Here is a 27841-nt window from a genome sequence, read left to right as displayed (position 1 = left end):
GAGGTAGAGGTAACAGAATCTACGTGGGGGTAGGGAAAAGATAAGTTTTTAGCATTTTCCTAAAGTTGAGGAAAGAAGAGCAGGATTTGATAGAAAGAGGGAGGGTGTTCCAGAGTCCAGGGGCCAACTGGGAGAACCGGCGTCCGCCGAATCTCTTAGTTTTGCCCCTGGGGATGATCAACAAGTCAAGGTGGGCGGATCGAAGATGGCGTGTAGGACAGTAAGGGTGGATGGTAGATTTCAGGAAAGCAGGGGAAGGGCAGTGAAGTGCCTTGAAGGTAAGACAAGCCACCTTGAAGGCAGCCCTTCGCTCGACCGGGAGCCAGTGCAAATTCACAAGCAAAGGTTTAGCTGATTGCCATCTGGGTGTTCCATGGATCAAGCGGGCAGCCTGGTTCTGGACGATTTGGAGGCGTTGAGTCAGGTATTGTGGTAGACCGTGATAGATGGCGTTGGAAAAATCCAGACGGGAAAGTACCAGCGAGATAACAGTTTGGGTGAGTGCTGCCGGGGGAAGAAAGTGGCGGATTTTGCGGATCCTCCGAAGTTGAAACATACAGGAGGAAACCACCGCTCCCACCTGAGCCCTGAGAGAAAGCTCGGTGTCAATGATGACACCTAGACTTTTTACTGTTTTTGCAGGGACGGGGGGGGAGCCGAACTCTGGAGGCCAGAACTGTGGACCCCAGTAGGTGGAACTGAGTCCAGGAAGTAGGAGCTCAGTTTTACCGGGGTTCAGCTTCAATTGGTTCTGGTTCATCCAGAGTTGGATATGAGTCATGGCTCCATGAAAAGTTTTGATGGCATTTGGTGAGTTGAGGGGGAAGATGATCTGGAAATCGTCAGCGTAGTTATAAGTGACGATGTCCCATTTCAGAAGTGATTGAATAAGTGGTCGGAGGTAAAGATTAAAGAGGAGCGGGGAAAGGGAAGAGCCTTGGGGAACACCACAGGATGTGAGAGTTTTTTTAGCAGTGTAGGGGCCAAGGCGGACCGCCTGTGTTCTCCCCGTAAGAAAGGACCTGACCCACTCAAAAGCAACGCCCTGGATGCCCGCCTGCCCGACACGGTGGAGAAGGATGTCATGATCCACCGTGTCGAACGCGGCCGACAGATCCAGTAGGACGAGGGCTTGGGGTTTTCCCGCGTCCGCGTTGCCTCTGAGTGTGTCAAGGACTGCCAGGATAACGGCTTCAGTAGAATGGGCGGGTCTGAAGCCGGCCTGAGTTGGTACAAGGTAGCCAGAGGATTCTATAAACCTGGACAGGCAGCGAGTGACGTGAGCCTCCATAAGTTTAGAGAAATAAGGGAGAAGGGAGATGGGGCGGTAGTTCGATGGCTCCAACATGTCGGCGCCAGGTTTTTTTAGTAAGGGTACCAGGATGGCTTCCTTGAAGGAAGTGGGGCAGATGCCGCTACTGAGGGAGCTATTAAGGAGATGTAGGATACTGTCAGGTAAATTGAGACATATGCTCCGCAAAACGGACGGTGGGCAGCAGTCATTTGGGGAGCCGGATTTTACACGAGTGGCTAGTTCCGCCAGAGAAGAAGAGTCTAGAGCCGGGAAAGAAGTGAAGGACAATGGGTTGTTAAGGGATGTATCCGGTAGTGACAGTTGGGGGAGTGAAGGAATGGATTTTTTAATTATGGAAATTTTTTCTAAAAAGAACGAGTTCAGGGTGTCACAGGCCTCCTGAGTAGGGGTCTGGGCTGGTAGGGTCCTGTCGTCTGTGGTTAACTCGTTCAAAACTCTGAACACCTCCTTAGATTTGTTAGCTGCCAGAGAGATCCTACTGGCGAAGTGTTCGGTTTTTGCTGAACGGATAGCTGTCTTAAATTCTTTACGGGCAGTCAGGTAAGATTGTTTGGCTAGGTCAGAATAATCATGTCTCCAGATGCGTTCCAACTGGCGAGTTTTGAGTTTCCGGGCTTTGAGGTCGTCGGAAAACCATCTGTGAGAGTTCCTGTGTCTGGTACAGGGGAATTTGACCAAGGGGGCAAACAGATCGCTGGCTGACTCAAGCCAGGTGGCCACGTTATGTTCTAGCCTATCCGTATCAATAGGGTCAGAGATCGCCGGGCAGGAGTCAGCCAGGGCAGTGAGAAATCCCTGGGAGTCATATGAACTCCATTTGCGGGCAAGGCCGCCGGCCATCAAGGGAGCAGGGGCCTGAACAGCAGCCGTGATGATGGTGTCTACCAAGTGATGGTCAGACCAGGCACACGGACGTATGACTGGTGGGGACAACTCCAGGTTGCAGGTCCAGATCTGGTCCAAAACATGTCCCTTGATGTGAGTGGGTTCGGAGACATGTTGGACAAGGTTCAGACTTTTAAGCGTCTCAAAAAGCTCAGTAGCATGAGGGCCGGCGTGACTGTCGCCAAACCAGTAATTCAGATCGCCAAAAATGGCGAGGTGGGAGTGCGATATAAGAAGGGAAGACAGTTGTTCACTAAGAATGGTGGGAAAAGATGGCATGGGGTGTGGGGGCCGATAAAGTAGAAGGAAAGTGAGGGGACCAACGTCCGTTTGCACGCTGATAATTAGGTTCTCCACCTCAGGTAACGGAAGGGAGTAAGAGGATAAGGATATCAGACGCTTGGAGATAATGGCCGCTACTCCACCCCCAGGCCGGTCGCCAGGGCGGTCGGCGCGAAGGATGTAGTAATCGGGGGGGAGGGCTGCCAGAATATCCGGCATGGACTCTGAGGTAAGCCATGTTTCTGTCAGTAAAAGCATGTCAGGGTTCGAGCTGGTTAGCAGGATAAAAATATCCTCAGAGTGCTTCACCAGTGAGCGGGTATTAAGATAGGATACCCTGAGGGATGTAGTGTTCGCTGGTGGCAATGCTAAGGGTATACGGCCCTTGGGGAGGAGTTGGTTAGGGCGCGAGAGGCCTGCTGACGTAATGCGATGCAAAGTCGTAGGGGATGGTAGAGTGACGGTGTGCTGAAGGTCTCTGAGTGCTTGGGGGGAATATGTAATAGGCTGGGCGGCATGGCATGCCCTCAGGCCCGTCCTGGCGCGGACGGGCGCAGACGGGCTTGCCTTTGGCGCGCCTTCGGCGCGCTGCCGGCGCGCCCGCTGCGCCCGTCCGCTGCGCGGCCGTGGAAGGTACATGGTTTATGTAGGTGGAAAACAGGAAGGGGCGTGGCCCGTGATGAAGGGGGCGTGGCCTCACCAGGCTTCCCCGGAATGACGTGGCAAGAAATGGCGGCCCGCGACAGCGTTCAGATCAGCTGTGCGGGGAAGGGGTAATAGCGAGAATATTGCCAAAGTAAGTTTCTTTAAAAGTGCGCAAGCACACAAAATAGTACACGGATAATGCACAGTAAAATCAATTTTTCAAAGGGTTCGCTCGTTGCTCCCGGCTTCCGCCTCAGGAGTTCAGTCTATCTGCTGGCGCCTGCAATTTGGCGCGTTTTAAAGCGGGGGGGGCGTGGCCCGTGATGAAGGGGGCGTGGCCTCACCAGGCTTCCCCGGAATGACGTGGCAAGAAATGGCGGCCCGCGACAGCGTTCAGATCAGCTGTGCGGGGAAGGGGTAATAGCGAGAATATTGCCAAAGTAAGTTTCTTTAAAAGTGCGCAAGCACACAAAATAGTACACGGATAATACACAGTAAAATCAATTTTTCAAAGGGTTCGCTCGTTGCTCCCGGCTTCCGCCTCAGGAGTTCAGTCTATCTGCTGGCGCCTGCAATTTGGCGCGTTTTAAAGCGGGGGGGGCGTGGCCCGTGATGAAGGGGGCGTGGCCTCACCAGGCTTCCCCGGAATGACGTGGCAAGAAATGGCGGCCCGCGACAGCGTTCAGATCAGCTGTGCGGGGAAGGGGTAATAGCGAGAATATTGCGGGCCGGTTTGTATCTATCTAGGGCCCCGTTTTATTTTGGTGCCCAGGCTGGAGCTGATTTTGAGTTCCAGACAGTCTGAGAATGACCCTGATGTTCAGCATGTGTTTCTGAAAAATGTAACTCCGTATGGCCGAAGAGAGGTAAAATCTGACTCCTCCGTCAGGTAGCCCAGTTTTTGCTTTCATTTTTCATTTTCACGTCACCAATGTTTTTAGGCGGTAAAATGATACTGTGCACTAACTCCACGTGCACCACAGTTATTTAAGACGATTTTAATTTTTGTTCCTTTCAGCTGGAGATGGTGTACTAATCACCCATCCCTTTCGTGGCTCCACACAATCACGGCCAGTATATCCATCTGATATATTTTATGATTCAATGCCGAGGGACTTGATCTGTTTACTGGTCCTGAAGAATGCCCAAGAACTCCGGCTGGAGTCCATTGAAGGCAGAAACATGTTGACCACTAAGGGGGCATATTTGCTTTGAACCCCCAGTCCTCTTTTCTTTTAACCCTATCCAGGGCAGAGGCGCAACTAGAGCCAAATTTCGGGGGGGGCTGAGCAAAAATTTCGGGGGGGGCTGAACTTTAAGCAATAGGCAGAATGGAGCTGCAGGGGCTCTTAGAAGGGGTGAAACAACAGCAAGGCCTCATTAACATGCAAATGGTCTTTTAAAGACCTGTGAAGTGCTCGGGTGCGGCTGCTTTTTTGCCCGGGAAGGTGTCTCATCCCGGGCTGCCACACACAACGGGGGGGGCTGAAGCCCTTTGAGTCCAATGGGTGTTGCGCGCCTGATCCAGGGGTACCATCGAATAAAACTATCGGGTCCCCTGAGATAGTTTTAACTTTTCACTTGTCTCTTTTTGCACTCTGCCCCTCACTCGCATATCTCATTGGCGTCCCCCATTGAAAACACCTCAGCTCCTCTCCACCTATTTCACTCAGTGGAGAGTTGTAGCCCACATCGCGGACCTTGCGGCCCCAGTGGGCGGAGGGAGCCCCATGATGAAGCATGTCACCTTCGGTGAGTGAGGGTTCTCGTCCTTATAAATGAACACTTTGCCTCAACCAAACCCCCTAGTTCTTGGAGATCGTGTCGTTTGTGAGTGTGATGCATTGTTAGGGAGTGATACCCCCTCGTTTGGGTTCCTCCCTTGGATCCTTAGTGTGATTTTATTCTGAAAATATTGGGCCTGATTCACAAAGGTAACACGAGAGGAAATCTAACTTTACAAGTTTCAATATTCATAAAGGGCATTAGACTTAAGACCAAAACCTAAGTTTAACCGAGACAAAAGTCAAACTTTACGGCTCATAAATTCCCTTTGTGAATACCGGAAGTCGTAAAGTTAGACTTTCGTCTCAGTTTACCTTTGTAAATCGGGCGCAAAGATTGGTTGCCGGAATGCGAAGTGGTTACTGAAGTGAAACTGCTTAATAATGGTAATAATATTGTACAAGATCACAGAAGCCGGTGCCGCAATGGTGACACGTGACAGCTGCATTGCACAGCTGGATACAAAAATGATTGCTTCCAGGAACAAGTGACTTGTGATCTTTGCGTTGGCTGGATGCGGGTGCTGCTTAGGCGTAGAAGATATAGGAAAGGGGCTTAGAGTCAAGCGGTTTTCCTGTAACTGCCCAAAGAAGGCACCGGCCTTTTTATCTTACTGTGCGTTGCAATAAGTAGGATTCTGTGTGTCGTGATGTACACACCATACAGCTGTGTTTTACATGCCATATCCTCCAGAGCAATCCACTTTCCAGTATCGAAGGCTCTTTCAAAGGAAAACCAGAGCTGATCTGAAGGAGCAGTAGACATAAAACAGGAACTGACAATGGAGGTGTCATAAAATGAGCATCCAGGAGGCAGGGCGAGTTGAGTCCCCCGGCTTGTAAATTTAGTTTCAGAGCAGATTGGCTCCAGAGGAGGCATGAGTACAGGGTTGATTGCAGTGTGTCTGCACACATCACATGTGCCAGTAAGAGACAGATGCTACTTAACTATGCCACAACGTTTCTCTGGCCCATTCATCGAGACTCAGATGGCCATAGCATCCTAAAAAGTCTGAAACGTGTTTTCTATTCGTACCACTATGCACCAGCATAATGCCGGCAAATATCATGTCTCGTCCCAGCTCCCTCAATGCATGTCAGCACACATTGCTAGTTTGTAGAGGACTGGGGGCACACTTATTTAAGTAATCATACATTAAAAAAGTATTAATTGATTTAAAAATATATTATTTCATATCGTAATTATGTTAAATTTTGTTTTTGTTCATAATTTTTTTATTGTTGGCTGTTATATTTGTGGGAATATAGGGCCTCATGTAGGTAAATAAATTTTACCGGTTCGTAAATACCGAGCCGTACCGAATCGGTAAATTAGAATCGGTAAGTTATATGTAGGTAAAAATTCGGTAACAGTTACCGATTCGGTAACATTCGGTAATTACGAATCGGAATACACCGAATCGGTAAATACCGAGGTGGAATCCACCGATTCGGTAAATACCGAGGTGGAATCCACCGATTCGGTAAATACCGAGGTGGTATTTAGCGAATCGGAAAATACCGAGGATACTACCACCTACCCTTAACCAAGTAGCCAATATCACAATCATGCCATCATAGAAGGTCTCTCAGGCTTGAATAGGGGACCCCATCCCTCAAAGATCAGCTCAGTGAAATCACATCACAGGAGCATCAGGAGTCTCCTCGCAGGAAGGCTCGCCTTCGGTCTGAATAATAAACATGATGTCTGTGATATTAAAAGCACCAACTTTCAGGTATGTGCAGCTGCGCGTGTGCCATGGCTAAATCGTGGGTCGAACAACCCAGAGTGGAAAACATGCATTGTGTAAAATTCCAGACTGTGTGTCACAGCATGTACAGACCAAGGTCGCTGCGCAGTGCTTGGGATGGGAACAACATAATGCACTCGTCTGAAGGAATTTTCGAGTCATCAGTTTATTCAAGAAAGAACATGTAAACGCAGTGTCGTGTGCAAAGACACAAATATGGCTACATAACATTCAACGCGGTCATGCCAACTGAACAATGCATGTTCGTATGCAGGGAGAACTCACTACACGCCCCCGTGAGCGAAGCAATATGTAATAGGCAAGAAAAGAGAGAAAGCAGAGTTCAGTTTGGTCAGAGCAGGACAGGGCATAACCAATGCAGCGCCAAAGTCCTACAGTCCAATTAATTGCAGCATACAATTGTAAAAAACACAATGCATATATAGTAAACAACTCAAGCAGACCATCAGGAAGAGAAAAACGAGAAATAAAAGAAATGAATGTCGCGCCAGGGTGCTGTCCAGTAGCACAGGCGCAATGGACGACTATCCAGTCAATCCATGAATGTATAGGCAGCATATGTGGCCACGGCTTCCAACAGCCAATCGTTTTCAGGGCCACTAAAAGTCTCAGCCATCCAATTGAGTAAAGAAAAGGAACATACGTGTGCTCCAACCAACGGAGCCTCTAGCACAATCTGAGGGCACCCGGAATGTTCCTCCAAATAGCTCATGGACAAGAAGTCGTAGGCTGCCGCTGAGATGTCCCAATTACCCAGGATACCAAGCGCCGCTCCACACTCCATGATCCGGACACCATAACAGGACAACTCGTGAGACACTAAGGGCCGCATCAGTCGATCGAAATCCGGCACCGGAGACAGCATGTTGGTCAAGCACAAATCCAGAGGCCATTCAAAGGGACAATCCAGGCAGTGCAATACAGGTTGTACGCAGGTGAAGTAGGAATACCTGAAGGATAATCCATAAGCCAGGCTCAAAGTCGCCAATGGCAAAGTACCATAGAAGTCAAGCATCCTATCACGAAGAAGATGCAGACGGGACAGGCGCTCGTGTGGCACAGAAGGAGCAGCCATTCCGTAGTATGAAAAGTAAAAGCAGCACACCTTCCACCAGCGCCAGATGCAGCGGAACACCTCCAAAGATGCTCGGGAACAGTGAATGTAAAATGCCGAAATTACACAAATAATAGTGTGGAAGGAGGTCACGAGACCCGAGCCCCACATGTTCACACAAATTGAGCCAGGCCGGTCGTGGACGAGGCATTGATAATACATTGGATCAAAGAGCCGAAATGCAGGGGGAGGTCAGTATTCAGAAGCGCCCGTTCCTCAGTGCGCGTAGTAGCAACGTGAAGGACAAATATTTCACGAGGGAAGTCAAAGGCACCTGTTTGTGGGACAATGGCGCTCTATTCTGCTCAACTAGTTGGACTCTGCTTTCAAGGTTGGAATCGAAGGTCAGATGGAAACATCCCGCCGCCCATGCGGGGGTGGAATAAGAACAGTATTGCAGCAGACAACTTCATGCGAGACAGTTATGTACGGGATTACCACTCACATCCCGCAGCAAACATCATTTATCATATTTAAATGAATACCGTTTGCAAGCACAGTGAAAGAAGGTGTAATCACAGGCACTGGGATACCTCGTAGGACGCACGCCGAAATCGGGGCTTGTACATTGCATGCGCCGTGTACTTGCATGTGCCCATTGTCTCATGCATGAATCCTAGGAGTGAGAGTGCTAGTGCTAATATCTATAACGGCTTAGGCCTTCTCCATGTTCGCTTGGTCAATGGCTCTCAGTCTGGAGGCCGCCTCACTGTGCGACAACTTGCAGACCTCGTTGTAAATAGCATACGCGCACCTTTTGGTTCTGCCACCCACGGGACCTTTCACAATAACATTCCATTCGGTATGCACATTGATGGAGTGGGTGGACTTCCTGATCCTGTAGATGTGCTCTGTGTCAGCTGGTGGACAGAGTGGGATGTGTGTCCCATCAATGCAGCCAATGTAATGGGGGAATGAATTCCTGAAGGAACGGGACAGGCAACTCTGGGATACATCACCCACCGCAGCTGTCACCACCTGCGAAATGCCGGATGCCAGCAGATGTGGGCTGCAGAGCACCTGCACATGTGGGGGTATGGCGTGCGCCCTTCTTATTGGCTGGTCCAGGAGTGGGTGTAGGTCCCTGCTTCAGTCCATGATGGTTTCGGGGTGTAGCCTGTACCTCTCATGTATCTCTGCATCAGTCAGCTGGAATAGTGTGATGCGCTGTCTGTGGATGCGTTCCTTCCGTCGCCAAACCCTCAGTCCTGCTGCCTGTAGACGTAGGCGCATTGCAATGACGTGCATGGCTGCCAGGCTGTCCACGCTGTTGCATTTTGGGATTGCTGAGCTGCACTGCTGTTGGTTACCACCTGCTTTCAATCCGTGTTAATTACCGACTCTTATTTACCGATTTTCCTGGATTTCTTATTTACCGAGTGCTCCTACATGTCATTTTAATTATTTCCACTTCATATTTACCACTTCATGTTTACCGATTCGTTAATTATGTATTCGGTAACTATGAATCGGTATTTACCGGCTCATATTTACCGAAAAGTGGTTTTTGGACTCCTACATCTCACTTGTCTGTATACCGGTCGGTAACGGCATATTTACCGAAATTCGGCCGTTACCGACCGGTATTTCGCTACCTACATGAGGCCCATAGTGTGGTATTTTAATTATATCGACAACAAGTGTGTTAATTGCTAATCATGATTAAAATTAGAAACTTGATGTTATTTTTTAAAAACTTTGTTACAATAAAGACATTCAATTTTTATATTTTGAATTTGATATATATGTATGCTTTGCCCCAGCTTTGCCAATTTGGTCATGGGCTGGAGGGAAAAGCAGGTGGCCTGGGCAGATGAAAATGCTGAGTATGTGCAAAACGCTCGGATCTGGACCCGCTGTATAGACGATCTTTTTCTGTTATGGAACCGGTCCAGATCAGAGGCAGAGAAATATGCCAGAATCCTTAATGAAAACCCTTTCAACCTACATTTTACCTCACATATAAGTTCCAGCGAGATAACATTTTTGGATATTTTGCTACAAGTAAAGGAGGGTAAAATCAATACTACAGTGCCTCGTGAGGCGACAGCGGGGAATAGCACTCTGCATTTCAATAGCCATCATCCGACACATTTGAAAGAAAGCATCTCCTATGGGGAAATACTGAGGCTCAAACGGATTTGCAGCCAGGAACAAGAGTTCCAAGGCCAGTTGCAAAAAATGAATAAGGGATTTTGCAAGCAAGGATATTTCTCTACAACACTGAATATGGCCAGACTGAAATATCAAAACATTAGTAGAAATCAGGTTCTTTACCCCAATGGTAGAGTGAAAAAGGAAACTGTATCAGCAAGATATATTACATGTTTTAATCAATGTTCCCTAAAATACATCAGATCATGAGAAAACATTGGCAGGTAGTAATAAATGATACAACGATTGGCAAAGATCTACCAATGGCACCACCAGTAACGTACAGAAAAGGCAGGACTTTGGGGGATAGCCTAACACATAGTTACTTTACAAGGAGTCGTAAACCTGACACTTGGTTATCTACGATTAAGGGGATTTTTAAGTGTTTATCACTGCAAAGCCTGTAGAATGGTGAGAAATGTTTTGACCTTCGAGTCCGCTGATGGACAAAAAAGGAAGGTGAATGGGTTTTACAACTGTCATACAGATCATTGTGTCTATGTGTTTAGTTGTTGCTGTCCCCTAATGTATTTGGAGAGTACTATATTCCCCCTAAAAAACACGCATTCTAGAACATCAGAGGGCAATCAGGAACCATGATTTTACGTACTCAGTGGTTAAACATTTTTATGATAAACATGAAAGTGACCCAGGGTTGTTGATGATCTTTGCCGTGGATAGAATCCCCGCAAATGTAAGAGGAAGTAATATAACCATGAATTTGAGACGCCTGGAATCAAGATATATTTTGGATTTACATACCAAATTTCCGAGTGGGTTGAATATGGATGAGAAGTTAGAAGTGCATTTGCGATGATCCCTGGCCCTGGCCATATCGCGCCTTATTTATTTTACACATCTTGCCACCTCCCCTAATGGATTTACGATTCTGGTATTACATGTTGAGCTGTGACATATTGGTTAATCTTTGCACTACACCTTAGGCAGTTTAAAAATGTATAGCTATTTATGATATTTTGGATATGTAGAATGATGTTATTTATAATGCGTCTGATATGAATATATTAAATATAAATTTTATTGAAATATTATATATGGTATTAATTTATATCGTGGCCAGGTTCATTCTTAAATCATTAACTATAACATCCTTACATAATGGCTTTTTAAACATTGGAAATATATTTGGGGTGATTGGAATGCTCTTGTCTAAACATATGCTCTCCAGAATAAGCGATTAGTATTATTTACTCGACATTTGATGTATTTATATTGATCAGAATTGGGCACTGGCCCAAGATATTGCACTGCTAACCTCCAAGGCTCCATGGTCCAAGAATGATGTAAATAATGAAATGAAATAATAAGTTGGCTTTGTATAAAAGAATCTTTATAAATTAAAAAAAATAATAGTTTGTAAAACTAGAAAAACAGATATAAAAATAGGAACATATATGGATACGTAACAGCCTTCTAAACAAAGCAGTCGTAATATGATTATGGCAGAGAGGGAAACTGTGTTTCTTCTATTTCTGACTGACTGTACCTTTAAAAATGCTTCACTCGCAATGTAGTGTGACTTTGCTGAAGGCTGGGACCAGCCGAAACGCATCAGGACGGACATGGTGATGGAGATTTAAAGAAATAAAAATATTTTTGACTTGCCTGGAGTGCCCAACTTTGCTCTTTCTTACGAGAGTGTTCGAAGAATATATGTGTATATATATCTATATATCTATGTGTGTATATATATATATATATATATAAATATCTATATCTATATATATGTATATATATCTATATTCACTTAAAAAACCATAGGTTTCACACATGTTATCGTTAGGTGGATATTTCACTCGTAAAAAAACAATGAAATTCCCCCGTTATAGTTAGTTGAGATAACTATAACTCGCGCGACCGCAATCCACTGCTGATGACGTCACATAATACATCACTCATGACATGGTCAGTGGCATCACTCATGGCATCACTGATGACATCATCCTTGTAATAGAGTGGCGGTCGCGCGAGTTATAGTTATCTCAACTAACTATAACGGGGGAATTTCATTGTTTTTTTACGAGTGAAATATCCACCTAACTAAAACATGTGTGAAACCTATGGTTTTTTAAGTGAATTTGCAAGGTTTTTCAAATGCTAATTCCTAACTATAACGTGTGTGAAACCTATGGTTTTTTTCAGTGAATTTGTACGGTTTTTTAAATGCTAAGTTATGTATGTATTATCATTTTTTTTATATATTTATTTTTCAATAAACTACTTTTTTTTATGGTTTTTCACCGTGCGCGCACGGTACGCGCACCTCCGCGATTGAAAAAAAAACCAAAATCAATGTTTTTTTCTGCCTTCGGTGTCCTTCAGGGACCCCCTGACCAAGGCTAGGGGGTCAGGAACTCTCTACCCTGCCCCCTTTTCACGTTCGCCACCTTCCTTTTCCACTCTCGCACTGAAAACAAACAAAATGGCGGCAGACACTTCCTGATTTCGACCGATTCGAACGTTCACTGACATGTAACAACCAATCAGAATTACGCTCGCGCACGTTAGGGTGCGCGCACGGTGCGCGCACGGTGCGCGGCTATGGATATGTATGTGCTTTTAACTGCAATTTTCTCAGGAACTACTGAACAGATTGACTCCATATATGCAAAAGGCACATCCCTGACCTGAGGACTACCTCTCTGCCAAATTTCAAGCAATTCTGTTCAGCCGTTCGGGCTGTACCTTCGACTAAAGGTCCGATGGGAAAATGCATGGGGAAAACGCGTTTTGGGACCCCCCTTTTTTCTCGGCCCCCGCTTGACGAATCCCCCCGAGACTTTCGGGGTAGGAGCTGAGCGGAGCGCCCCATTAGTTTTGAAAATTTCGCGAAGATTCGTCAACCGGCGCCAAAGTTATTCTAAATAGAATTTTGAGATTTCCTATGGAAACACGGTCCTAACTATAACTATCTACTGGCGACCGCCAGTAGATAATATATACACACATAGATATATAGATATAGATATATAGATAGATATAGATATATATAGTGAGGTTGTCTTTAGTCGATTAAAAAACATGGTGTTTCTGTGGCCAGAAATTGTCAGCTACAGACCTCTGCTTGCCTTCAGATCTATACAGTGTTTTGTTACAGAAGTCTTGATTCTCAATAGCCAGTAGCTCTTAACATCGTAAATTGCAATATGGAACTATAATTGTTTAAGGCACTCTTAATTGCTCACTCCTCCAGCGCTGATGCTGCACTGTGTCTCCAGCCCTCTATCACGATAGTGCTGGTCAAGGAAGGAAAAAAATATAGTATGTAAGTGTGTAAAGATTCTGACTCGTTTTACACTTTTGTTTTTTATTAGCATGCTGCACAACAGTTCTACGCTGAGCGTTACAAGGTCAAGTGACATAAATCACCCCTATCTGCCCGCTAGCAATTGCAGCACCAGGTCACACGGCCCTCTCTACCTGCATCATTATCGTATGAAATCTCTTTATTGATGTCAACTACACTCTCACGACTGCTTTCTTAACCTTTTTGCTTTCTAAATTTTGCTTGAAAATGCACCATTTGCCCACTCTATTTTTCAAAATTTCCTCTGGGAAGAACACCCTGGAAACCCCCTTATGGCATTCAGGCAGGCTCGCTCACCACAGGGCATTAATCCTGAACTTTTACGCCCACCACTTTCAAATGTCACCAGTCGCCACTGGTTGTCAGATTCATCCCGAGTCTGCGGCTCACAAACTTTGTTACTAATATCCTGGTGTAATGCGGACTCAGCCCAATCTGTTGGCTGAAAAAGAATGTGTCGGCCCTGCAAGGCATTGTGGGTTCTGGGTGACAGGGAAATCTGGTTTGACACACACTTACAACATGGTAAAAGCCCCAAAAGAGTAACTTTTGAGAAAAATATAAATTATAGACACAAGATTGTCGGATTTGTAAAGAGTGTGAATTTATAAAAGATTCTTACTTGCTAAACCCAGTTGTGATTCTCGTTCGGCATTCAGCTGATCAAAGGAGAAAATATTAAAAAGCAGCATATACTAAAACTTAAAAACATGTTTCTATATCACAATCAAAGTATCAGCTACGTGAGGGGATGACACTGCCACTACTTTGAGGTGATCTCCTAAGAAGATTGGAACAGCTTCAGCTTGGCAGACACATCTTTTTTTAAACATTGGAATTGATGAGAAAGATGTTCAAATGATGAACAGAAAGACACCATGATGCATATGTTAGTTACAATAATGACATATTATCTACTGGCGGTCGCCAGTAGATAGTTATAGTTAGGACCGAGTTCCCATAGGAAATCTGAAAATTCTATTTTGAATAACTTTGGCGCCGGTTGACTTATCTTCGTGAAATTTTCAAAACTAATGGGGCGCTCCGCTCAGCTCCTACCCTGAAAGTCTCGGGGTGATTCGTCAAGCGGGGGCTGAGAAAAAAGGGGGGTCCCAAAACGCGTTTTCCCCATGCATTTTCCCATAGGACCTTTAGTCGAAGGTACAGCCCGAACGGCAGAACAGAATTACTTGAAATTTGGCAAAGAGGTAGTCCTCAGGTCAGGCATGTGCCTTTTGCTTAAATGGTGTAAATCCGTTCAGTAGTTCCTGAGAAAATCAAAAGTAAAATCACATATATATCTGGGCGGAGCCTAACCACACATCTCATCGTGAGATCTGATTGGCTGTCAGCACTTCATCCAAGAAGTGTTGGCAGCCATCTTGGGACCAATATACATGATAGCACCTCATTAAAAAGCATTGCAGTTAATAGAAGGTTTTAAGACTTTAGTTACATTATAAATCATTTGTTGATGGTACCATACTCATTTTAGGAATTGTCGTGTGTTCTAAGCTGATTTTACCATGTGAAAAAGCCTTCTGCTGTGATATCATGAATCATGTTTGAGGGAAAACTATTTTCTCATGCTTTTCCCACAGAGGTTTGGAAGGTGATCTATAAGCTAAACTGAGAGCATATTTTCTGTAAATTCACATTATCTTTCTCAGTCATGTGAGAATGAAGTCTGACATTCTCAGTAAAACATGTACATCCTACAAGGGCAGAGACTGTAAGTTGATTCCTTTGTGTTCTACTGCAGCTTCCCAGAGTGTTCTAAAGAACAACTAGAGCGCTAACAGTCCTACTTATGACAAACGTATGGCACACCTGAAGCCATCTTGGTTGGAATAAAGTGGTAATTCTTAAAACATTTAATTTAAAAAGGAACAAAATGAGGGGGTTAATTTTGCCATAGAAAGTATGATTAGTGCTGCAGGAAGATAAATTAGGGCACATTTTGAGTGACTTCTCAAATCCTCTTCTATTTCATTAAAAAAGTCTGACATGCAGACTGAAACATGCACTTTCAATACCTGCAGCAGACTTCCCTGGTGAGCAGTAGCTTTACTACAGTGATCTAATAAGCAACTAGAGTGCTAACATTCTGAATTTATGGCAAATTTGTGACACATCTGAAAGCCTTCTTGATGGAATCAAAGTAAAAAACTGAAAGTATTTCCTACTGAGGAGACTGTAGTAAATGAGGAAATTAGGAAACATCATAACAAATAAGTCTCCCAAAATGGCCACCAGAGACAAAAGAGCCCAAATGTAGCCCAAATATCACCCAGATGTAGCCCAAGTATAGCCCAATGACAGAATGTCCCAGAGAGCTCTAACGAACAACTAGAGCGCTAACAGTCTTACTTATGACAAAAGTATGGCACACCTGAAGCCATCTTGAATGGAATAAAGTGGTAACACTTAAAACATTTAATTTACAAAGGAACACAATGAGGGGATTCATTTTGCCATAGAAATTATGATTAGTGCTGCAGAAAGAAAAATTAGGGCACATTTTGACTTCTCAAATCCTCTTCTATTTCATAAACAAATTCTGACATGCAGACTGAAACATGCACTTTGAATACCAGCAGCAGACTTCCCCGGTGAGCAGTAGTTTTACTACAGTGATCTAATGAGCAACTAGAGTGCTAACATTCAGAATTTATGGCAAATGTGTGACACATCTGAATGCCTTCTTGATGGAACCAAAATAAAAAACTGAAAGTATTCCCACTGAGGAGACTGCAGTAAAGGAGGAAATTAGGAAACTTCATAACAAATAAAGCTCCCAAGATGGCCACCAGAGACAAAAGAGCCCAAATGTAGCCCAAATATCACCCAGATGTAGCCCAAGTATAGCCTAATGACAGAATGTCCCAGAGTGTTCTTAAGAACAACTAGAGCGCTTACTGTCTTACCTATGACAAAAGTATGGCACACCTGAAGCCATCTTGATTGGAATAAACTGGTAACACTTAAAACATTTCATTAAAAAAGGAACACATTGAGGGGGTCATTTTGCAATAGAAATTATAATTAGTGCTGAAGAAAGAAAAATTAGGGCACATTTTGAGTGACTTCTCAAATCCTCTTCTATTTCATTAAAAAATTCTGATATGCAGACTGAAACATGCACTTTTAATACCAGCAGCAGACTTCCGTGGTGAACAGTAGCTTTACTACAGTGATCTAATGAGCAACTAGAGTGCTAACATTCAGAATTTATGGCAAATGTGTGACATATCTGAATACCTTCTTGATGGAATCAAAGTGAAAAACTGAAAGCATTTCCTACTGAGGAGACTGCAGTAAATGAGGAAATTAGGAAACTTCATAACAAATAAATCTCCCAAGATGGCCACCAGACACAAAAGAGCCTAAATGCAGCACAAATATCACCCAGATGTAGCCCACATGTAGCCCAATAACAGAAGTGTGCAAAACACTTATTTTTTGTGTATTTGCAGTTTTACATAGTGCAGACTTGTCAGGTATTGGAATGCTTTACATGAGCATTGGTTACATCACACAAGATCAAATTCATTTTGGTTGTAGACATGGGGAGATTAAGTGATTTGACCAGAATCACAGAATGTTGAGCTGAAGCAGAAACTCCAACCTGGTTCCCCAGTTGCAAAGTCTGCAGCTCTGGAAGTAACACCATATCCTCTCGCAGAGGTGCAACATTTAATCAAGTGGTCAAATGGATAAAAAAACATAAAGATTACAAATAATTTAAAAGTTATTTGTCGCTATTTGAAAACTCAGAAAATATGTCCTCATTTTAGTTTTTTAGAGCACTAACCATAATTTTGATGCAAATAAGACCCTCTCATATATCTAATTTCTAAAGGAAATACTCTAGGTATTACAGTTTTGATTACATCAAGATGACGTCAGGCGTTCCACACTTTTGTAATAAATATAGAATGTTAGCAATCTAGTTGTTCATTGGGATACTGTTGAGAAGCAGAGGCCAGGGGCACGGACTCTGAAAATTGAAGGCAGGTAGGAGAGTGCAGAGGCAACAATTTGACCACACTGGGCAGGCAGGAAGGGCAGTGGCAGCACAACAGACTATGGAGGGCAGTGGAAAGGGGGGCAGGGGCAACAAACCAACAATACAGGACTGGCAAGAGAGGCTATGGCAATATAATAGACCATTGTGGGCAGAAGGAAGAGGCAGTGGTAGTACAACCATACATGCCAACAGACCCGTTTCAGCCAGGAAACGTCCAATGTTTTTAAGCTCAAATGGGCTTTATTTGATCTGTCTCCTGTCTACAATCTCCTCTTTTTCAATGTAACTCAAAGGGGAAAATCAATACCCCAGTTTTTTTTTTTAAATCTCCCTCTTACCAAGTTCAAAATGTTCGCAAGTATGGTACATTGAATCATGGTAGGCAGGAGGAATTGGGGTAGGGACATGGACTCGGATAACAGAGGACAGGAGGGACATGGAGAGGTGCCCCAAACTGACCCCACAGGGCAGGCATCAGGGTTTGCAGCAGCACAATACACCACACAGCGCATGCAGGACGGGAGTGCGGCACAACAATCCATAGAAAGCAATAGGGAGGGGACAGGACCATGCACATGGACAACAGAGAACAGATGGGAAAGAGGCAATGGTAGCTAGCTGACCATCATGGACAGGCAGGAGAGAAAGCTGCAGCATAACAGACCATAAAGGACAGGAGGGACGGATCAGGGGCATTACAATGGAACAGACAAGCCAGGAGGGAGGGAATAGGGGGTCTGCACATGGAAACAGAGGGCTGGGGGCAAGGTGGCAGGGCAGGAGCAGCAAGATGACCATGGAGGTCAGGCAGGATGGGCACTAGAAACAAGACACACCATGGAGAGCAACAATGAGACTATGGTGGCATACACACAGACCATGGAGGGAAGGTGGGAGGGGGTCAGGGGCAGCTAGCTGACCACACAGGGAAGGTGGGAGGGGCCATGGCAGCACAGAAGACCATGCATGGCAAGCGGGAGGGTTAGTGGCAGCACAATGGCTATGATGGGCAAGAAGGAGGGTACAGGGGCATGCACAAAGGACCATGGAGGATAGAAGGGAGGGTCAGGACCTGGGCACAGACAAGAGAGTTCAGGGGAAGGGGCCTCACAACAGACCGCGCGGGGCAGGCAGGAGGAGCAGTTGCAGCACAACAGATAAGGGAGGGCAGAAGGGTGTGGCAGTAAAATGGACCATGGAGGACAGGAGGAAGGGGATAGGGGCATGGCATGTGGACAGGCAGGGTGGAGGTGGCAGGGACAGGTTACAGTCATCTGACAATGCTAGGCAGGTGGGAGGGGAGTGGCAGCTCAACAGAACACTCAGAGTAGATAGGAGTGGCAGGTCCATGGAACATAGTGGGCAAAAAGGATGGAGCAGGGGCATGCACAAAGACATCGGAGGGCAGGGGGAAGGAGAATAGGGGCAGCAAGCTAAGCACAGAGGCTAAGCAGGAGGTCAATGATGGGCCATAGAATTGGGCAATGGAGGGCAGGAGGAGTGGACTGGTACATCATGCTAAATGGAGGGCAGTGGCAGCACATCAGACCATGCATGGCAGGAGGGAGGAGGCTAGTCCATGGATTCAGACAACAGATGATAGGGAGGAAGTGGATGGAGCAGCAAGCTAACTGTTCAGAGAAGGTGGGTATTAGGAACTTTATTGTTTTTAAAATGTGTGTCTGTGCAAACTACTTAAAATATGAACAAGTATGCAGCATAATCTCACTTTTATTCAGGAAGAAGAGGACGTTTGTGACTGTGACTCCGGGCTCACTTGGCAGAAACACCCCCTGACCCTCCACCCCCATCGCAAAATGTAATGCCCGTGAAAAGGGTAGGTGGACGCAGTGTTATATAGAACATAGTCCTGAGAGCACGATTGAAAATGAAAACTAGATGTAGTATATGGTATAAACTATGCACCAAAAAGTGTGATATAAGACGAACCGGGGCGTGAAATATAATATGCAATACATTGTGCGCAATGACAGATTCATTGGAGAGCACGAGATAGCACAGGCACTAGCGCGTGCTATGCGATATGCGCCTTGGAGTGTAATATGCACAGGGCAGCGTTGTGTAACATAACTAGTCTCTAAAGTTGTAATATAAAATATGTGCTGGGGAGTGTAACGTTGCATATGCACTGTGACAAAGATATGGATCCCAGATTGTAATATGTATGGCATAGCGCTGTGCGTTATAACATACACATCGAGGAAGGCACGTTAGATGGGGCAATATAACCTGTGCGAAGGCAAGTGTGGCATGACATATTCACGGAGTGGTGTTACAGTGCTCATGGTCTAGAGAGTGTCATAGCATACGCACTAGCTGGTGGAATACAACACAGAGGTGTGAGGCAATCAGCGGGCACTGGTGGGTGTAAAACAGCATTGGGCTCAGCCAGGGGCATGCTGTGACTCTCAAGTGAGGTTCGTCTCCTTTCCAGAGAGTAAAATAAAAAGTATTACACATCCGGCGGTGGATGTGTTTTTTATTAACCGTGAGGGGGGTTTCTTGCATAGTTTGGTCGAATTTTTGTCGAATCCCCTTTGAATGGCTTGGTGTGCGTGTATATTAAATGTGCCCATCAATAGCTACCCCTGTTTGTATACGACAAGGGTGTCTATTTGGAGAGTACCCACCGGCGGGGGCACCGGGATTAGGCACGGTAGGGCGTCAGACACGTCAGAGCTTCACTAGCGGTGTAAATACATTCCATGTGGATTCATTCTATGCATAGTCGCCTTTTAATGAATATCACGCAAATCGTCATGGTGATAGGTACATACGGTTTGTCCAGCATGTCCTAGGTGTTTCTATAAATATATATATTTTTAAAATAATAAAAAACAAATGCCGGCCCCGGGGGATGGGGTCCCCGGAGCCATAAGTGGCCTGAGGAGGGGGGCAACGCAGCCCCCTCCTAAAGAATTTAAATAAAAAAAAGGCCATGACCCGGGGGTTGGGGTCCCCGGGGCCGATAAAGGCCTTGGGAGGGCCAAATTTATTTTTTTCAACAAAAAAAATTAGGGTGCAGGCCCTGGGGGATGGGGTCCCCAGGGCCAGTAAATTAGAAAAAGAAGGGGGGCCACACAGCCCTCCTTCTTAATAAAATAAAATAAATAAAAGACCGGCATCGCGCTGGAGGCCACGCCCCCTCCGTGCAGCACTCTGCAAACGCGCCCCCTGGCCAGTTGTAAGTTGGGGAATTAATTCCCCTTCAATACTGAGGGTCCCTGAGGGCCAACTAGCCCAACCGGTATCTCCAGTTTGCGCCAGGGAGCTGCGTTGCAGACAGGTGTTCTGAGGCCACGGCCCTTTTTACACCTCTATGCAACGCAGCTCTGTGGCGCTTACTGGAGGTACCTAGTTTGTTCTTTTTTAGTTTCTGTGCGTTTTTTCTTCTTTCTTCACATGTCCTATCTCTGTATGCATAGTTAGAAATTAGCATTTAAAAAACCTTTGAAATTCACTGAAAAAACCATAGGTATCAGGCACGTTATAGTTAGGAATTAGCATTTAAAAAACCTTAGAAATCCACTGAAAAAACCAAAGGTTTCAGGGGCGTTATAGTTAGCTGGACTTTTCACTCGTACAAAACCATTGAAATTCCCCCGTTATAGTTAGTTCAGCTAGCTATAACTCGCGCACCCGCAATGCACTGCTGATGACTTAAAATATTACATCACTCATGACATGGTCAGTGACATCACTCATGACATCACTGATGACATCTCAAATGACATCACTGATGACATCATCCAGTGAATGTGTGTTTTTCCGAAAATTACATGTTTTATATATGTATATCTCAAGGTCGATGGAAGAATAAATGGGTATATAAGTGTCTAAATGGATGAATTGTTTTTGAAAAATTGATTGTATAACTGACTGATTAAGTGTATCTTAGTGAATACATGGCTTAGTGAGTAATGTTTAAATGTGTAAATATCTATATCAGTCTCTCACTTTGTGTATAAGTGGCTGCATGGGTTGGTGAGTAGCTACATGAGTGTCTATATAGGTTATTAGTTGGTTTTTTGAGTATCAGTATGAGTGTCTGAGTGTCTGTGTGGTTCGGTGGAGGGTATTACGTAGTGCATGGTTTTGTACGAGTGAAAAGTCCAGCTAACTATAACGCCCCTGAAACCTATGGTTTTTTCAGTGAATTTCTAAGGTTTTTTAAATGCTAATTCCTAACTATAACGTGCCTGAAACCTATGGTTTTTTCAGTGAATATACATAAATACAGGATAAAATAAAATTCATCTGGAGTAAGTATGTTTTGTTTGAATAGCTCCTGATGAAGCGATCTGTAAGGTTCCCGAAATGTGTTGAGCATATTATCTTGGATGATTGGATCCCTTATTCTGTGTACCTTCTGAAACTGAAACCAACATTTTTATATTACTTATTCGTGTGTTTGTGGGAGGGAACATAGGAAACCACTGAGTGAAAACTACAAAAATAATGATTTAGTGCTTCAAAAGAAATTTCACTTGATTTTGGCAGTCTGTTTTACACATATGATTCCCTGGTCAGCTTTGAAAATTCTTGAGCTCCTCCAATGGCCCGCTTCATTTTCCTGGTGACCAACACTGTTCAGGCTGCTGCCCCGGGAAACACTGATGTATCGACAAGCTGCATCTATGTCATTTTCCAGTACATCCAGAACTTAACAATTCACCATCAGCAAAACCACATCATTAAATGTCTTTAGTCTCAGAGATGTAGCTATGTAATCTTTTTATGCAATACATCTGCCCTCATACTCAACACATGAACAACAGTAAGGTGAATGTTGTACTTACCACATCAGAATTGAACGGTTTCACATTGATGTTACGGATAGAACTGCTGGTGAGAGACCAGACCTTGGTCTTATGCTTGAATGCAGCTCTTACCTAGAGAGGAAAAACACAATGATGACTGACAAAGTTTGTCAGTATTGCCAGATTATAGTTGTCCCATGATTGATGGGGTAGGAGAGTTTGTCAAGAAGGGCAGATGTATTCATGTTGAAGGCAGCGTGGTCTGTAGAAAGAAGGTGTGAGCTACTGGAAGAGAGCTCAACTAGACGTGCTCAGGTGTAATCAAGATGTGGAGATGAATCGAGAGGGTGTAGTTTTGTAGAGAAAGTATTTGTTCGTGATCTATTGTGAAGAAGGCAGGGCCTCATTTGTTTGGTGTGATCTAAGTGAAAAAGGTGCAGTCAAGTAAGAGATTTGGTCCAGAGGATGGAGTGAAATGTAAAAGAGTGCAGGGTCCAATGGAGAGGGTGTGTGTAGTGGAGAGGTGTGATCGTGAAAGATGTGTAGTGGTATTTAGGTGAAGTGGAAAAAGAAATACTTTAGTTATGGAATGTGGTGTAGTAAAGGTTGTTGTCCACAGGAGCATTTTAGAGAACTTGTCAAGTGAAGGAGTTGTGGTCTCCTCAGGAAGAGTTACAGTCTAGTTTAGGGAAAGTGGTTGCGTTTAAGGGATGTGATCTGGTGGTGAGGTGGTGAAGATATGATGTAATCTAATCTGTTGCCTAGAGGAGGATGTGTGATCTAGTGGAGCACCGAGACCACCCTTATTGTTGCCACCGACAACAACAGAACCCTCCTTACAGCCCTGATCCTCCTCAACCTCTCAGCATCATTAAATACCATATCCCACCACATCCTCCTCAATAGACTCCACCACATTGAAATCCAGGAGACACCCTCAAATGGTTAGCAACCTTCCTCACAGGATGAACCCAGATAATCCACCTACCACCCTTCACTTCAGAACTTAACTGATTCATCTGCAGAGTCCCTCAAGGGTCATCCCTCAGCCTTACCCTGTTCAACGCTTACCTGATGCCCCTGGGTGATATCATCAGAACCCATGGCCTCAACAACATATCCTACGAACACGACTCCCAGTTCATCCTCTCGCTTTCAGAATAGTCCATCACTACTAGTACCAACTTCCACAACTGCATGACGAGTCTCACGACTGGATGAAGACCAACTGCTGGAAGCTCAACACGGATAAGACAGAAGTGCTGATGTTTAGAAACAACACCTCCCTGTGGAATGACACCTGGTGGACCTCCAGACTCAGGCCCACACCCACACTCACACCGACAGACCACGCCCACAGCCATGGCATCATCCTGGACAGGAAACTCACCATAAAATGCCAGATCAATGCAGTCTCCTCCTTCTGTTTCCATACCCTCTACATGCTCCAAAAGATCTTCAGATGGCTCCCGTCAACATCAGGAAAACCATCACTGAAGCCCTGTCAGCACCCGGCTGGACTAAGGCAATGTGCTCAATGCAGGAATCACCACCCAACTCATCAAGGCTGCCAAGAGGACCTCCTTCAAAGACCGCCTCAACAACAACGCACATGACAGCAAGGAGCTCTTCAACATCGTGAAGGAACTCTCAAACACCAGCTCCAACACCAACGACATCCCGCCGTCGCAAGCCCTGTGCGACTCCCTCGCCACTTTCTTCCACCGCAAGATAGCAGACATCCACGACAGCTTCAACACCCAGAGAGCCCCAACAGACAGCAACACAACAGACTCTCCTCACATCATCGACCACGACCCCCTGCTAGCCTGAGCCAGCGTGAGCATCGATGACACCATCAAGACCATGAGCACAATCCACTCCGGCTCTCCGTCAGACCCATTCCTGCACCACGTCTTCAACAAAGCAAGCAGCTCCACCGCACCCCACCTGCGCAACATCATCAATCTCTCCCTCAAGACCGTGACCTTCTCAGAGAGCTGGAAACACGCCGAGATCAACGCTCTACTCAAAAAACTCAAGGCAGACCCAAGAGACCTCAAGAACTTCCGGCCCATCTCTCTGCTCCCGTTCCCAGCCAAGGTCATCGAGAAGATCGTCAACAGACAGCTAACCCGATACCTCGAAGAAAACAGAATCCAGGACCTTTCCCAGTCAGGGTTCCGCAGCAACCACAGCACCGAGACCGCCCTCATCACCGCCAACGATGACATCAGGACCCTGCTGGACGATGGTGAGACTGCAGCACTCATCCTCCTAGACCTCTCCGCCGCCTTCGACACCGTCTGCCACCGCACACTACACACACGCCTCCACACCACAGGGATCCGAGACAAGGCTCTGGAATGGACCACATCCTTCCTCTCAGGCAGAACCCAGAACGTCCGCCTCCCCCCATTCCGATCCGAAGCCTCCGAGATCATCTGCGGTGTACCCCAGGGATCCTCCCTCATCCCAACACTGTTCAACATCTACATGACCCCACTTGCACACGTCGCCCGACAGCACAACCTCCACATAATCTCCTAAACCGACGACACTCAACTGATCCTCTCCCTCACCAAGGACCCCATCACCGCCAAAGCCAACCTCCACGAAGGAATGAAGGCCGTCGCCGACTGGATGAAGATCAGCCACCTGAAGCTGAACTCGGAAAAGATGGAGGTCCTCATCCTCGGCCCCAACCCTTCAGCCTGGGACGACTCCTGGTGGCCGACGGCACTGGGGACAGGCCCGACACCCACAGACCACGCACGCAACCTGGGAATCATCCTAGACTCAACGCTCTCAATGACCAAGCAAGTCAACATCGTCTCCTCATCCTGCTTCAACACCCTCCTCATGCTCCGCAAGATCTACAAATGGATCCCAACAGATACAAGAAAGACAGTCACCCAGAACCTCGTCAGCAGCAGACTCGACTACGGAAATGCCCTCTACGCGGGAGCCCTGACCAAGCTCATTAAACGGCTGCAACGCATCCAAAACGCCTCGGCACGACTGATACTCGACATACCACGCCACAGCCACATCACCCCCCACCTGAGAAACCTACACTAGCTCCCCGTCAACAAGAGGATATCCTTCAAGCTCCTCATCCACACACACAAGGCACTCCACAAGACCGGCCCTGCCTACTAGCCACCATCAAGGGCATCCGAAGAACTACCACCAGCGGGCGATCCTTCTCCCACCTCGCCGCCAAAACATGGAACACCCTCCCATTGAGACTACAACAGACCCAAGACCTGCTGACCTTCAGGAGAACACTCAAGACCTGGCTGTTCGATCAGTAGCAGCCCGCCCCTCAGCGCCTTGAGACCCTCGCGGGTATGTAGTGCGCTTTACAAATGACTGATTGATTGATTGATTGAAGAGACTGCAGATGATACAAAACTCAGCTGCCAGACTTATCATCCACCTCCCCAAACAGACCCATCGCCTTCCACCTCAGGAACCTCAACTGGTGCCCCATCCAGAAAAGATGCCAATTTAAGATGCTGACACACGCCTACAAGGCTCTCCATGACCAAGAACCAGCATACAGTAACCACCGCCAGAACTTCCACCAACCCTCCAAATACCTGCGCTCCGCATGGTGTTCGGACAAAATATTGAAATAAAAATATCGAGATGCAGAAATATCGAGTACTTAATATCGTGATACAAAAATATAGTGATGCAGAAATAAGGTTAACAAAAATATCGATTTTCTAAGGTAAATATTATCAATGTGAAAAACATCTCTGTAGTTAATATTGTTTACAAAATTATCTATGTTGTTAATATCGATGTTAAAAATACCTACGTTGTCAATATTGTTCACAAAAATATAGTTAATATAATTTTAGAATATTTTTTAGTATATGTTTTATTTGTATATTTGTAAATTGTTTGTACATTTATTGTTAATGTTTTATAATACAGTTTGTACATTTTTAGTTGTTTTTAAATTAAATGTAATTGTTCATTGTATTTTTAGTGTTGTAGCGGGTTGTGGGTTTGGTATGGATATAGGGTGGGAAGTAATTTAATTATAATGAAATAATAACCAATCTTTACATCTTATTAATTATTTAATTGATAATGAATTATGATAATTGTGTCATTAATGTAGCTATGTTTTAGATGCAGGTTGTAGGATTTGTAGGGGGGTCCAGGGTGGAAAGTAAATGCATTCAATTTAATTGATAATGTACTTGTTATTATTAATTCCCTAATTGATAAGTTATTATGTAAAGTATATGATTAATTCATTTTAAAGTTATGTTTTAGGTGTGGATTGCGGTGTTTTTAGTGGTAAAGTGCGGAAAGAAAATTATAATTAATTAATAATTTAAATGATTAATAATTATTTAATTGTTCATTAATTATGTAAATTTAATTAAGATATTTTTTTAATGATATGTTAGGAGTGGGTTGTGGTGATTTTAGAGTTACAGGGCGAGAAGTTAATTAATAAATAATTTATTGTCAACTGATTACTTTGTTATTAAGTATTTCATTGATAATTATGTTAATTGTGAACTTATATTTGTTAAGTCATATTTTAGGTGTGTGTTGTTTAGTTTGTAGAGAAATGGGGGTGAACATATTTAAGTATTCATAAATAAATAAATACAATATTCATTTATTTAAACAAAATATTATTTCATATGTTAATTCTGTTATACTTAGTTTATTTGAATTTCATTTTTATTGTTGGCTGTTATCTTTGTGGAAATATAGGGGCTGATTACGATGGCGGACGGACTGAAGTCTGTCCTCCATCGTGATGGAGACCAACATAGGATGTGACCGCCACCATGGCAGTCGCATCTTGCATTTTACATTGCGGCAGGTGCTGCTGACAGCAGCACCCGCCGCGATGTTAAAAGTGCATGTTGTGCATTTCACTGCACTACGTGGCAGGCACCACATGGTGCATGCCACTTGGTGCAGTGAAATGGAGGGGGGTACCATGGGTACCACCCCCAGTGCACCCACACCTCCGCCCAACACAAGGGGGGCCGCAACGGGCCCACAAAACCAATCTCCGCCAGTCTTTTAATGGCGGTTTACCCGCCGCGGAAAGGCTGGCTGAAGCCCCCATTGTAATTTGGCGAACAGTGCCTGCTAGGCACTGCCACCATTTTACACAATGTGGATCGTCCGCCAGGCAATCAGATCGATTGCCTATGGCGGTTCCGTGGCTGACGGTCTTTGCGACCTCCACGATCGCGGTCGGATTCTTCCCGCCAGCCTAATTTGGCGGGGGGAAAATTGCAGTCCGATGGCAGAAGGACTGCCACCGCATGGCTGGCAGTGGCGGTCCTTCCGCCAGCATAATCAGCCCCATAGTGTGGTATTTTAATTATATTAAAAATATGTGTTAATTGATAATTATTAAAAATTATATTTATGTTATTTTTCCAAAATGTGTTACAATTAAGAAATTCAATTTTTATATTTAGAATTTTATATTTTGGGGTACTTAGTAGAGTTGTTAAAATGTTATTTGTTTGAAGGAAGTACTATCTCTGTACTGTACCAGTGAATGGAGCAGGATTAGTACATTTTACCCCTCCTGGGTCCAACGCTTTTCCTACTATTACACTGACTGTCGTGGAAATGGTACATTTTACCCCTCCTGAGTCCAATCCTTTCCCTACTGTTGCCCCGACCGGTGTGGGAGTAGTACATTTAACCTCTTCTCAGTCTAAAGCTTTCCCTTCTGTTGCACCTACGGGA

The 27841-nt window shown here is 45.1% G+C and overlaps 1 protein-coding gene across 2 annotated transcripts in view; it reads right to left on the bottom strand.

Moving 5' to 3' along the window:
* Nucleotides 1-27841, bottom strand: part of ADGRD1 (adhesion G protein-coupled receptor D1) — a 1181274-nt gene that overhangs the window by 23681 nt on the left and 1129752 nt on the right. For both annotated transcript variants that reach the window (XM_085636451.1, XM_085636453.1), the window contains one exon: nt 22130-22222. In XM_085636451.1, coding sequence (XP_085492577.1) covers nt 22130-22222 — 93 coding nt within the window. The remainder of the gene's footprint in view (nt 1-22129; nt 22223-27841) is intronic.

This window comes from Triturus cristatus, chromosome 11 (assembly GCF_964204655.1).
Source record: "Triturus cristatus chromosome 11, aTriCri1.1, whole genome shotgun sequence".
Lineage (NCBI taxonomy): Eukaryota > Metazoa > Chordata > Amphibia > Caudata > Salamandridae > Triturus > Triturus cristatus.
Note: the sequence above shows the minus strand (reverse complement) of the source record. Positions and strands in the feature narration are given on the sequence as shown.